Source organism: Penicillium psychrofluorescens (assembly GCF_964197705.1).
Source record: "Penicillium psychrofluorescens genome assembly, chromosome: 1".
Lineage (NCBI taxonomy): Eukaryota > Fungi > Ascomycota > Eurotiomycetes > Eurotiales > Aspergillaceae > Penicillium > Penicillium psychrofluorescens.
In genome coordinates this window covers 307,051-320,442 of record NC_133439.1, presented here as the reverse complement: position 1 = coordinate 320,442, position 13,392 = coordinate 307,051, and the positions used below count along the sequence as shown (strand labels likewise).

At 50.2% G+C, this 13,392-nt stretch overlaps 6 protein-coding genes across 6 annotated transcripts; 4 read left to right on the top strand and 2 right to left on the bottom strand.

Annotated features, from left to right (window-relative positions):
* Positions 1 to 791: 791 nt before the first annotated feature.
* Positions 792 to 2,058, top strand: PFLUO_LOCUS100 (uncharacterized protein; the record flags this gene model as incomplete). Its single annotated transcript, XM_073778001.1, has 3 exons — positions 792 to 975; positions 1,401 to 1,742; positions 1,991 to 2,058. 3 exons carry the CDS (start codon positions 792 to 794, stop codon positions 2,056 to 2,058), a joined length of 594 nt encoding a protein of 197 aa, XP_073634199.1.
* Positions 2,059 to 3,256: 1,198 nt separating this feature from the next.
* On the bottom strand, positions 3,257 to 4,777 carry PFLUO_LOCUS99 (uncharacterized protein; the record flags this gene model as incomplete). The annotated part of the gene is made up of 1 exon (XM_073787507.1): positions 3,257 to 4,777. The coding sequence occupies one exon, from the start codon at positions 4,775 to 4,777 to the stop codon at positions 3,257 to 3,259; it is 1,521 nt and encodes a 506-aa protein (XP_073634198.1).
* A 548-nt stretch (positions 4,778 to 5,325) lies between these two features.
* Positions 5,326 to 7,202, top strand: PFLUO_LOCUS98 (uncharacterized protein; the record flags this gene model as incomplete). Its single annotated transcript, XM_073787496.1, has 7 exons — positions 5,326 to 5,399; positions 5,452 to 5,684; positions 5,741 to 6,237; positions 6,288 to 6,683; positions 6,734 to 6,889; positions 6,946 to 7,119; positions 7,179 to 7,202. 7 exons carry the CDS (start codon positions 5,326 to 5,328, stop codon positions 7,200 to 7,202), a joined length of 1,554 nt encoding a protein of 517 aa, XP_073634197.1.
* Positions 7,203 to 7,531: 329 nt separating this feature from the next.
* PFLUO_LOCUS97 (uncharacterized protein) lies at positions 7,532 to 8,049 on the bottom strand (the record flags this gene model as incomplete). Its single annotated transcript, XM_073787485.1, has 2 exons — positions 7,532 to 7,653; positions 7,704 to 8,049. The coding sequence occupies 2 exons, from the start codon at positions 8,047 to 8,049 to the stop codon at positions 7,532 to 7,534; spliced, it is 468 nt and encodes a 155-aa protein (XP_073634196.1).
* An 828-nt stretch (positions 8,050 to 8,877) lies between these two features.
* PFLUO_LOCUS96 (uncharacterized protein) lies at positions 8,878 to 9,855 on the top strand (the record flags this gene model as incomplete). The annotated part of the gene is made up of 2 exons (XM_073787474.1): positions 8,878 to 9,522; positions 9,574 to 9,855. The coding sequence occupies 2 exons, from the start codon at positions 8,878 to 8,880 to the stop codon at positions 9,853 to 9,855; spliced, it is 927 nt and encodes a 308-aa protein (XP_073634195.1).
* A 2,493-nt stretch (positions 9,856 to 12,348) lies between these two features.
* PFLUO_LOCUS95 (uncharacterized protein) lies at positions 12,349 to 13,308 on the top strand (the record flags this gene model as incomplete). The annotated part of the gene is made up of 1 exon (XM_073787443.1): positions 12,349 to 13,308. The coding sequence occupies one exon, from the start codon at positions 12,349 to 12,351 to the stop codon at positions 13,306 to 13,308; it is 960 nt and encodes a 319-aa protein (XP_073634194.1).
* Between the last annotated feature and the right edge of the window lie 84 nt (positions 13,309 to 13,392).

The following is a 13,392-nucleotide window of genomic DNA, read 5'->3' as shown; positions in this document are numbered from 1 at the left end:
AGATTTAGGTGAACAATCACTTGGCTTGGGCTCGTTGCACACGAGTCATGAGGTTAGTTCATCAAATCTGGTGTCTGTCCATTAATGTTTTTTAACGGTATTTCCGTAGGGTCAGTCAACCGAGATAATGCTCACATCCGAAGTCGACCCGCAATTTACCTCGGTGTCCCAGCCTCCAATGTCTGATGCGACTGATCAGTTATCCACACTGGCGGAGTTTAACTCATTTCAAAGCGATCCGTTTCTCTTGGGCTTGAATGGATCATTTGCGTGGGATCCCTAGCGAAACGCTTGCTACCACTACCTGACAAAGTACAAAGTACACTCGCAGTCTAGTATCCGGGGAAGGTCAACCGCGACTTGGTACATAGTCATTTGTAATTGAGTGAAAATGTGAGGAGTGAAAGGACCACTATATATACTAGGTAGTAGTATTGCGCATGACAGACCGTATTTCTGACAGAAAAGAAAATTCAGCCACATGACCGTACGAGTTTAACAAAAGAAGAATTCCCTTTCGGTTCATCCCCGGGCGTGCTAAGCCATCACAAAAAGTTTTAGACACTATGGGCAGGTCGGAATCATACTACATGATTGGCTACTCGGCTGTCGGTCACTCCGCACGGAAATTTCCGAACCGACTCCGACCGAGCCGGAAAGCTTCACAAGTCTCCATACTTTCACAACCCCAGAGTTGAAATTGCACCCCGCAAAGTCCACCAGATCCCTCTATGTTGGGGTTGCTGGCACCATGCAATCTAGTATGGAAAAACAGGTGAGGAGGACGTGCCATGAATGCCGGATGCGAAAAGTGCGATGCGACGGGCAACGCCGAGTGTGCGGCAATTGCCAACGACTGGGATTCGACTGCTCCTTCCGCGACGGCAACACTCGGGATAGCCCTACAGGCCCACGACGACTTCGTCGATGTCGTGTTCGACAAGCCTGCATCGCGTGTCATGAGCTCAAAGTTCGGTGCTCCGGAAACACGCCGACTTGCCATCGCTGCCGCGAGAAAGGAATTGACTGTATATACCCCAATCATTTTCCTCATCGCAGATCTAATCCGGCTCCCACGTCGGGCACTCAGTCCGTGGAACATCGCGATGAAAGGATACCGCCCTATATACCGGAGAACCTGGATGGCGAATCCGATCAGGGATTGCGACCTCCAGACCGGCTCCATCAGGCAGCCACGGCAGATAGCAATCCGTATGTTTTATACGAACTCCAGAAGCTGCGATCGTGAGGCTTACAAGCAAGCTGCAGGTCACATCTTTTGACACCCGAACGCGTAAAGCGCGCCTTAAATGTCTATTTCGAGCATATTCATATCTTACCTGCGTGTTCCTTCTTACATCAAGCTTCCTTACTGAAATGGTACAATACTGGGCAAGCAGACACCAGTCTCCTGCTATCCATTGTGGCTATCACAACCTGTGTCCCAGGCGTCGACCCTCGTGAAACAAATTATGGGACGCAGTGCGCACAACTTGCACAGCGCCTCATTGTTAGCGACCTGGGCCGACCGACCATTCTCAAGGCGCAGGCAATGCTACTGGTGATCCGGTATCATATGTGGACCGCCAAATTTACGGAGGCACTGATGCTCATGGGAACACTTACCCGATTTGCTTTTGCTCTGCGTCTGAACTACGAGAATCCAAACATCTGCTCTCTCGCGCAAGAGTCACGCCGTCGTCTCATGTGGGGCATCTATATCCTCGACACTATGCTCGCAGGTGGCCTGCCTGAATTCACCCTTTGCCCATCCGATGTCATGCATATCCATCTTCCTTCCCAGGAATCAAACTTTGAACTCGATATTCCTGGTCCGGGTGTACTGCTACACGGCGCAACCGACAGGTCAACTGACCTTGGTCTCTTGGCTTACTACATTCGTGTTATGTCTCTTCGCGACAGCATCCTTCGGTACGTAAAATGTATAGAGTGCTGCCGTCCTCAACTGCTAAAATATACTCTAATGCAGATACACAAAACAAGCTGCTTCGTCCACACACGACACTGCAACAATTCCGAACCGCATTGGAGAACTAGATTCTAGCCTACAGGAATTCGCCTTGCATCTACCTGATTCCATTTCATTTTCAGAGAAAAATTTCCATCTAAGAGCCTGTTCCAAGTCTTTTCCGCGATATATCATGATCCACATCTGGTGGCACCAATGCCATTGCGATCTCTACCGCTGTTTTCTTGCAAATCTTCGGGAATCACTTCCGCAAAGAACTCTTGATCAACTTCCTTCGCAGTTTGTTCTAGACTGCCAGGCCAAGGGATTTCAACATGCACGCGCAATTGCCGATGTCTGCTCCTTGGTCACAGGAATCGGTTCTGATGCCCTCGTGCTAGATATGGAGACAGCCGAGTGTGCGTATCAGGCAGGCAGGATCCTAATCCATGCGACCCCAACACATACACAGGCATTAGTTGCACCATTTAGCTTGGTGATACAACAGGTCAACAGCTGCATACTTTTTATCAAAGGTCTAGCTGCCGTATTTCCCACCGTTTCAACGATTGTACGCAGCCCAGCCTTATGTTTTCCTTTTCTAGAGGGGCTAACAGGACAATAGGCCAACGATTTGAGCGCACTGATGCAACGTGGTAACTCGCTCTCAATCTCCGACGAAGAGTTACCAGAACATTGCGCAAATGTTCGACCTGCCATCGAGTCGATGGCTAACCGCAGCCAAATTATCTCTAAGCACAGCATGTTGAACCGCTCTCAGTTGACGGATCACAGTGCGTTAGAGGATATGCCTTTTGTAGGTGGCAAACCAGGAAGGACCGAACATTTATCAACTTCACATAACTCCGCCGCGGATGGATCACTTACTTCGCCCACCTTTCGATCGCAAACTCCTCCGAGGCGTTCTGGTTTCATACCCATGCCACAAGAGCCAGATGATGCCCTCATTTCGATGAATACCGCACTTGGCGATCCTAACTTACAGGAAGGAGCATGGTGGAATCAAACCAATGCTTTTGAGGGCGCTTGGGATGTGGCTGTCTTTCACCCAATGTCGCAACACCAAGAAATGTGGCCGCCGTTGGAGCTTTTCACTGCACCATCCGATCTACCATACAGCGGTGTCTGAACCCAATTCTATGTCTCACTTCTATATTATAATTGGTTATGTCCTAATGAAAAGCTAACGATACACAATTGCACATCCATGTTTTTTCTGAGTTGCGCTGTAAAATCCGGATACACTTTGACAACCCCATTGATATCTCATCCTGGTAGAATGTGTTCGTTCGCGGCGGTTACTTGGACTGATGGTGGCACCCAGTGTGGTCCCTGTTGATTGCCAGGACTAATAGGATCAACTTCAAATCGATCTCGCAACTTCATTCCTTGCCGCTGATACTCTTCACTGGTGATGACTGAGACACCGTCCTTGAACAACCATACGTCTCCTGTCTGATACTGCCACGTCTCAACCTTGGAACGACATTCAAGGAGCAAAGCTTCATATTCCTTATTAGAAGCCAAGTTGTGAACCTCCTCTGGATCGTTCTCCAGGTCGAAAAGCTCCTCAGGTCCTCGAAAAAGGTACTTCTCCAGCGGGCGTTTACCGATCATGACCGAATCTCCGGCATTGCGAATGCCCTCCCACGATAAACTGCCGTATAGGTCTGTCCCAAAAGGAAAATCCAGCCTCCAGGCAATGTTTCGATGATATTTGAAGCGTGGAGTGCGAAGAAATCTCGTCGGCCAGTAGTTTTGTATCTCATGGAATGTGTGAGAGCCGAAGACATGCTGCGCCCATTCCTGCTCCGGAAGCATTTCTGGTGATTCCAAAATAGAGAGGAATGAATGTCCCAATCGCTTAGGGGACTTTTTCGTGTTGTCTGTCTTGATATTTGCCTCGCCTGCGCCGACCCAATCCAGACAAGTGGGCAATATGTCCAGGAATGAAACCATGTTGGAGTTCACCACTCCACGAGTAGATCCGGGGCATCTCACAATCAAGGGCAGCCTGACTCCTGCATCGTATAAGGTGGTCTTTGAATTAAGGAATGGGGCCCCATTGTCGCTGACGAAGATAACCAGTGTGTTCTCAGCCAGCTTGTGCTTTTCCAATGCATCCATGATCAGGCCAACTCCAACATCCATTCTACTGATCGCTTTGTAATATTCGACCAATTCAAGCCGCACCTCAGGTACATCACTGAGATAGAAAGGAATATCCACGTCTGACATACAATAATCAGGCACTGGGATATGTGCCACATCTACCTCGTCGTTGCCAAACCCTTGTCTCGTGTGGTCCCGGTGAGGGTCTCTGAATCCCACCGTCAAATGAAAGGGTCGGTTGGTTGCTTTGGCTTTGTCGAAAAAAGCCTCAGCCCGGGCTGCATTTGCACTCACATCGCGAGTGTCACTTTCCTCGGTGATTTCCCATGGATAAGCTGCTCGGGGACCAACATGCACCTTGCTAATGATCCCGGTTTGGTATCCCAAGGTATTGAAGATCTGAGGTAGCGTCTCAATATGATCATGGGTTTGAAAATGATTCCACCCATGCGCAAGCCCATACTGACCATTCTCATGGGTATGCAGACCAGTGTAAATTGTTGAGCGGCTTCCGGAACATGATGCAGTGCTGGCAAAGGCGTTTGTAAACTTGGTTCCGGATGCTGCCAGTTTATCTATGTTTGGAGTATAGATCTTTTTGGCACCGTAACATCCGAGGAACAGGCCGAGGTCATCCGCCACAAGCTGGATAACATTTCTGTGCTCGGTCACCATGACTGTGCGGGAGTGGCGGGCAGTCTGGGAAGCTAGCAAAAGCACTGGGCTTTGAGCTTTATATTGAAAAGCCTCCTCCTTCTGTTTCTGCGGGCTTTTCTGTCGGCTGGACCTTTTCGGTTATCGGTGTATTGTATATGGTCCAGTTAAAATTAATCGTCCGACAGGCTAACCATTCAAGAGTGGTATGACAGACTGCTGGGCCATCCGAGCCGAAATAAACTACTATTTCTTTTGCTCAATTGGTATAGTACCTACCCTGTCTCCCGAGTATATCCAATAACGATTGGGGTCTTCGGCACACACCGATCCCCGCGAGCCGACCGAGCCGACCGAGCCGACTGCCTTCCCCCCAAATGAAGAAAGGATCGAAATGCTCTGGCTCGATCACGACACCATGGGCTCCTGGGGTGCTCAGATCTGGGGATGATGGAGTTCTGGACACGGCCGTCCCTGAACTGATTAGGTATATATAACCCCCTGGGAACCAACTTATCCCAGCTGCTCTTCATGTCTTGTCTGCTGTGAATTTTCACATCAAACTTAATATGTGGCGCCACCTCACCCCGTCTCTGCTGTTCAATTCAGCGGTTTTCTTGCAGGGAGCAATTCTATTCGGCCTGTAAGGCTCTATCTTGTTTGGTATAGAATGACCAAAACTGACGATACCCCAGTGACACTGGCTCCTTTGGCTCGTTGCAGGCCTTGCCGTCTTTTCTCAGCCGATTCGGCGTTGCTGATGGACATGGGGCATTCCAGCTGCCGGTGGCAAGAAAGGCATTGATGAATTCATTGCCATGGATTGGAAAACTCACGGGTTGCTTTGGGTCAGAGCTATTTATTGAGAATGCTGGCTACAAGAGAACCATGTACGCCGCCGCCAGCATTCAGATTGTGGCTCTAATCAGTACGTGTGCTTTGGAATTGGCGTTACATGAGCTTTGGCTAACAATCTATACTCAGTCGAGCTCACAGCCCATCACTGGGTACAGTTTACTGTCGGTCGTATCATCGCCTACTTCGCTGTCGGGCTGGTCGAGAATGCGGTACCATCTTACAATGCTGAGACATCTCCAGCGGCAACACGAGGTATCTTGTCAGGTTCAATTATGATGGTTACATCACTAGGAAATCTTTGGGGAGCTGGAATGTCACAGGCATACGCGACTGACACTACTGAGAGAGGTTGGATGGTCCCCACGGCTATGCAGTTCATTCCCGCCATTGGCCTGCTTGGCCTGGTTCCTTGGACTCCCGAGTCGCCTCGATGGCTTATTCTCAAAGGACGAAGAGAAGAAGCTCAGACTGCTCTCGACCGGATTCGCCCTGCAGAAGATGTGCAGACAGGCGCCACGGTGGCAGAAGCAGAAGCCATTGGAAATCTCCTGGAAGAATCTCAAACATCTGACCAAGGCTCATGGCTTGATCTTTTCCGGGGTAACTACCTGCGACGGACCTGGGTAACTATCACCATTCACCGGGACTCATAAATCCACTGACGCAAATTTAGATTTCGGCCACCTTATTCGTTCTTGAGCAGATGAATGGCAACCAGTTTGTGCAGTCATACGCGGCGACCTTCTACGTGCAGGAGGGTATGGGACCCATGTCTTTTACATATAGCATGGTCGGCCAGGTGGTTGGAGTGGTTGGATGCGCTATAGGCCTTGTGCTTCTGGATATCAGCGGTCGAAGACCTCTCTTGATTTATGGAAGTGCGATTTGCACTTTCTTGCTCTACCTTGCTTCGGGGCTGGGTACTGTGCCCTCTATGAATCAGAATGAGGTCAACACGACCCTCGCTTGCTTCATTCTTCTGCCAGCCTTCACTCGTATTTCTGCCTCGAACAACGCTTTTCTGACAGGGGCAGAAATTGGCGGAGTGCGAATGAGAAAAAAGATCATGGTGCGTCTTGCTACTTCTCCTTCATGGCCTTTGGCTGACCTTCAATACAGGCATTCGGAACAGCGTGTGATGTGACTGGAGCCTTCCTCGTCACCTTCGTCACCCCTTACATTCTGCCTAGCTTGGGAAGTGGCATTGGCTGGATATTTGGATCTGTGGCGGCCTTTTCTACTATCTGGGGGTTTCTCTTCTTTCCAGAGCTCAAGGTAAGACTTATCGAATTCTCGCCAGATTTATGTTCGCCGGTAATAATTCAATATAGGGCCGGTCGCTTGAAGAAGTCGACGAGCTTTTTGAGGCGAAGCTGGGGGCTCGGCAATTCAAGCGGTACGAAACTCACGGGGCAGGACAGCTTATTGCTACTCTGGAGAAACACGGATTGGGCGATGAAAAGCCAGGAAAGGAAGGGTTAGAGTTGTCTGATGCTAATGCTAAAGTGAGTTTTTTCTCTACATGGATCATTCGACAGGCGACTAACCATCAATGATGCACTAGCACAAACACGTTGAAATAGCATAAGAAATACTTGCTGGCAGAGATATTTGCTGTCTTCAGAGAAAGAGCAGTTGCCTAAGGGTTTGGTCGATGGAAATGGTCTCAAGAAGTGGCCAAAGATTTTAATCACCGCCTATAACCGTCCTTGGATATTTATGTCAGGCTACTCCGGCTTCAGGACATTAGATCAATGATGAATAAGGCTTAATATGAACCGTCTGTTCAAGAAAAACCACCTTCAACATAGCTATTGACGAGGGCACGCAAAGAAACAAACAGGAATAATTAAATCACAATCTCTTAAAAGATTTCGTGTACGGACAGAGCTTTCATAACATTAAAACGACTTCCAATCACAGCAGCATCGCCCCCAGCAACCCGGCAGCGCCTATCAGTGTGGGCATGTGGAAAGACAAGCTTGATCCAGCGTCCGTCGTAGAATCACCCGTCGAAGAAGCATCCGTCGAAGAAGAATCTAGAACACTAGTTAGAACAAGCATTGTAAGCAAATGGAGGAAAACATACCACCATAGTATGGGCTGCACATGCTCAAGATGTCGTTACTAGCGCTTGAGATCTGACTCGCGTCACTAGCATCGAGATCGGAGCAGGAGTCTTCTATACAGGCCGAGAGGTCCGAGCTTTCATTGCTAACATTGCCCGCGGAATCGGTGGCCGTGCAGATGCACTTTAGGTCGGCATTCGCAGAATTGGAGCCGCACTTGTCGCTATATGCCTCTTGATAGTAGTCGTCCATACACTTCTGGGCGCAAGTAGGAAACTCTTGGACTAAGGCACTCCAGGAATTAGGGGTGCCTGCCACTGCACCTGTGGCAGCGAGACCCAGGATGGCGAGAGTGACTGCATGCATAATGCACATGAAATAATCAAATCAGTAGAGGCAATAGTCTGAGGGGGCTCCCCAGTACAGACGGGGGCCAGCGTCTTTTATAGTAATAATGTGTCGTTGGCCATCTTGGCCCCATTTGCCCAGCATTTGCCCAGCATTTGCCCAGCATTTGCGTAGCGTTAGCTCTTACGAATACGAGGACTTCGGTTCCAAGTTTATCTAGCAATGGCAAAGCCCTAGTTGACCTTGTTTCCAGAGGACGTACGATGCATGTTAGGAGGTAGTCATGGCGGACGCAGACCCCACAGCCTTGAATATAGCGTGTCAACCAAGAACAATTCCGGCTCTAGTGGCCCAACAAGGGTCGGCTGTAGAGAAGTTTTTCCTTAGTGTTGTGGCTAGCAACTAGGCAAGAGCCGCCGAGCCTTGGCGAAAACCCTGCGTACGGCAGCCGATAGTCGCAAGGGGGACAGAATGACTCATCCCATAATCAAGGATTTACCGCCCTGATGTCCGCCCTCGAACCAAGTAAAAATAACAGTACACAATACCACGTAGTAATTTGTATGGTAGGCTAGGTACCCCTCTTTTCACAAAGGTGGCTCGCCTACCCCCTACCGCCCTGACAACCATCGCGATGTCGGCCACCTTCGCTCTCCCAGACCTCCCAGAACGCCCCAAATAATCGATTTCCGCTGTGTTTCCAAAACAGAGGCTGATTTGGGCTCCGATTCCGGCCGTCCAGCGCCCACCGTCTCACCAGCACGGCATGAAGGCATCCCGGGATCCATCGACGCCGGCCCGGGGGTCCACCGCAGCCCCTGACTAGAATGAATTTCTACCAGCGCGATGCCTCGCTCCCAGCTCGATTTGGAAGCCTACCAGGATATTATTATCTCCCTCTTCGCTCAGAAGACGACTCTTGAAGATATCCGCCTCGCTTTGCAGCGGGAGGGCCTCATCGTCTCAGTACGTACGATTAAGCGTCGTTTACGAGACTGGGGAGTTCGACGAGAGCAAGCGCCGCAGAGTATCGTGGATAATGAAGCTATACAGATCCGCATCGCCACGCTATGTACCCAAGTCGCCCTTACTACGAGTGAAATCCTCGAAGTTCTCTCAAATGAGGGCACTCCGATCTCCCCCCGGACCCTCTGGTCTATTCGGCGCCAACGGTTAGGCATACGCCTTCGTATCGATGATCTTGAGGAGCAGCAGCACCAGGAAGAAGAGGTTGAAGCTATACTAGTCGAACAACTCGACCGTGGGCATATTGAAGGGTACGGCAAAGGTCATCTATATACGTATCTTCGCCGGCACGGATATGTCTATGCGAGAGACCGCATCTTTAAGATCTGGCGTGCACTCCGTCCAGATGCCCTTGAGCGTCGATCGCTTGGTCTTCAGCGCGCCCGTGGCTCGTATACCGTGCCTGGGCCAAATTTTGTGTGGCATGTTGATGGGTATATGAAGCTACAGCCGTACGGAATTGAGGTACGTTTCCCTACGATTTTCTAGTAGTTCTTAAGCACTAAATATCTATAGATTTATGCTGCAATCGACGGGTACTCACGCTATATTATCTGGGTCTACGTTGGTATAAGTACGCGCACCGCGGTGAGCGTACTCCGCCAGTATCTTGATACCCTCTCTGTGCTTCGATTCCAACCGCGAGCGATTCGCGCAGACCTCGGTACTGAGACATACCTCATCGGCGATGCTCATTGGGCTCTCCGGAGAGCCGTCGACCAAGATATTCGTCATGAAGAGTGCTGGTGGTACGGCCGGTGTCCAGAACCAGCGTATCGAATCTTGGTGGCTATGTAGGCCTTCACGATAATAATTGAGCCCGGAATGCCTCCATGCCGTGCTGGTGAGACGGTGGGCGCTGGACGGCCAGAATTCGGAGCCCAAATCAGCCTCTGTTTTGGAAACACAGCGGAAATCGATTATTTGGGGCGTTCTGGGAGGTCTGGGAGGTCTGGGAGAGCGAGGGTGGCCGACATCGCGCTGGTTGTTGGGGGATGTCGTCGGGCAACCTTGTAGAATAAGAGGCACACAGTCTACCATACAAATTACTACAGTATGTGGTACGCTGTACTAACCATTTTCAGACGATTATATAATATTTTTGCCGGCAGAAAATGGCATGAGTCATTCTGTCCCCCTTGCGACTATCGCCTTCCGTACCCTGCGGCTGGATGGCTTATTATTATTCGACGCACGGAACTACTACTGCTGAAATTGTCTCACTTGAATCTGGGTATCCTGGTCCATGAAACCCAAGCCAAGGACGATATTTAAATACATAGTCAGCCACTACGCTTGGCTGGATGACTCACAAGGCCCAGTTGTTAACTAATTCGTTGGTTGGTTAGCTGGCTAGCAATCACCGTGAAATAGGAGACATTGAAGAGCCGCACATTTTGCTGCTTTTTCTCCGCTGCGACTCGTCTGACCAGAGCCCCTAATGTCGTACCCGAAGTCGCGTCCCTGACATTCAAAGTTGCTTGTCTGGCTGCAAAAGCAAAAAGGAAAACAAATCAAGCACGACTAGATATTGGAGCGGGAAGCGTTGCACAGGGGCGCGCCAGGTCGAAGCTGGCAGACCGACGGGAGAACTAGGGGATTCGGCTCTCCACTGAATCGAATACCGCGACCGAATAGAATAATGAAGCAATCGAACTCCTGATTATAATCGAATAATGAGTGTGTTGTACGTGGTAGAAAATCTAGACTACAGGAATTCTCCTCCCGATCATACTGATGCCTCGCCTGTAAGGCCTATATCGTCACGTGGGCACTGGGCGCCAGCCCGGCTGCAATATTTATATATTGTAACATGTGTTTGTCATCTGTACATAATGGCTTTTTCATCATAAGGTAGCAATTATCATGGACCGATCTGAGCTTTGGGCGATATGCCGTGTCGCTACTGCTCTCTGTGATCGTCGTTGCTGGAGGCGAACATGAGAGACCATCCTGTCGCTGCATGCCCGATGATGAATGTTGGGCAGCTCTGCAAGAGTGGGAACGATTTAATCGCTCGGTGGAAGGAAGGCTGATCTATTGCCAGCGCCTGCCACGTCGATAGCTTTAAGCCATACAGTTCCCAGGAGTGTACTGATCTTCAATCGGACGGGGGCTTTGCTGTCACGCATTACGAAAGTAGCTCCTCAGATATGCCCGACAATGCTGTCAATCCAGCTTGGTGCGACTCGATTATCAGTACCACAATTGGAGCGTGAGTCGATTAGAGGTACGCAATAAATTATCTTGAAATGCAAACTGACTGTAATTCAGGAGATTTGATTATACCAACTGGAATCTCAGTCTGGCACAGCAGTTACTTATTACGGAAAATTTGCTACCCCTCTTGGAGAGACTTACGCTTGAGGGTGGTGCGTATCTTAATGAAGGAGATCTGCAGCAAGTTGACTGGCAGTGGGTCTTCTATGGAAGTAAAAATGATCGACTGCTTGAAATCACGCATCGATATGATCCCCTTCATGTGCTATATGCGCGCAAAGCGGTTGCAAGTGGGATGTGGACCGAGCTAGAGGATAGGCAACTCTGCAGAGTGCATGGAGGACACTGAAAGAGGCTAAAAGTTGTCATAACCGGCGGTACGCAATGTCATCAATGCTCTGGGATACACATGTTTCATATCTGAGGCCTTGGAGGCTGCGTTCGGTGGCTCATCACTTTCACTCGACCCGAGTCGGCCACTATCACAATGGCTTTTAATTCTTGCAGGCCTCATTTTTTCGACGATGCACTTGCACGATTTGTCTGATCATCTCGGATATGCACAGCGTGGTAGGCTCACATTTCCTGTGGTTATAGGTAACTGCGCCGCCCGGTGGTTCATCGCAGTCACTGTATTAGGATGGATGTGTTCTGTCCTATATTTTGGGCCGGTAAGTTGGCGTGGGCTTTTCTTCTCAGCACCTCGTTATCGAGCATCGTTGCTTTGCGCACACTTGCTATTAGCCGCCAGTCCGGAGATCAATGGATCTTTTGCCTCTGGAATTGTTGGATTTCAGCAAAGGGAACGTATGCCAAGGCTAGCGTCTTTCAATAACAGGATTAGGATCCATCTACTCACCATTTACTCGGAACGCAGGTCACGGGATTCCCGGAGTTTGGAATTTCGTTGTCGCCGCAATGCTACTGGAACCCGGAAATTGACCGTCCCACTGTTATGACCGCTTAAGGCCGAGCCAGAGTGACGGCATCACCACATTCTTCGCCCTATTTAAGCTCGCCCGAGCACGCTCCACCTCCACGAACAGACAAACCTAATTCCAATTTGCCATCATGGGTTTTCTGTATTCGCAATTCTTGGTCACCCCGTCCTACCCCAAGCAGTCTTTCGCCGACCAGACTGCCATCGTCACTGGGGCCAACGTGGGCCTAGGACTGGAGGCGGCGCGACACCTAGCCCGGCTTGGGGCGGCGAAGGTCATTCTAGGGGTCCGCGATGTGGCTGCTGGCGAAGACGCCAAAAAATCGATTGAATCGTCCACCGGTAGACCGGGAGTCTGTGAAGTGTGGGAGGTCGACCTGGCTTCATACAAGTCCGTACTCGCCTTCGGTGAACGGGCTGCGAAGCTGCCGCGTCTGGATAAAGCTATCCTCAACGCCGGCGTAGCCACAGATAAATTCCAGACTGCTGAGGGCCTCGAGCGTACTATTACTGTCAACGTTGTTAGCACGCTCCTGCTTGGGCTGCTGCTCCTCAAAAAATTGAAGGCTACCCGGCGTGAGGTGCCTTCTTCCGAACCCAAGCTCAGCTTCGTGGTCAGCGAAGTGCATGGCTGGGTCAACTTTCCCGAATGGAAAGAGGATAACATCCTTGCAACCATAAGCGATCCCGCCAAAGCTAAGATGAATGAGCGCTACCCGTTATCAAAACTGCTCGAGGTCTTACTGGTTCAGGAACTGGCTGGCCGAACTCGCGGGAAGGAGGTGATCATCAACCAGATCAACCCTGGTCTCTGCCACTCACAATTGGGACGCGATGCTGGTTGGCAATTGTGGCTGCTGAAGGCCGTGATAGCGCGGTCAACCGAGGTGGGCAGCCGGACTTTAGTCGCCGGCGCAACTGCAGGAATGGACAGCCATGGTGCTTATATGACTGATGGATGCGTTGAGAACACCGCATTTTCGCCATTCGTTCGCAGCGATGAGGGCTACCAGGCGCGGCAGAAACTATGGAAGGAGGTGTCGGATATTTTCGAAGGGATCCAGCCGGGGATCATGCAGGACCTGGAGTGATTGTGTTGATCCAGGGCGGCGTTCAGGACTATTGTTTGATTACCTTTTTGAATAACCCGAAGCTCTCTTCTCGACTACTTTTTG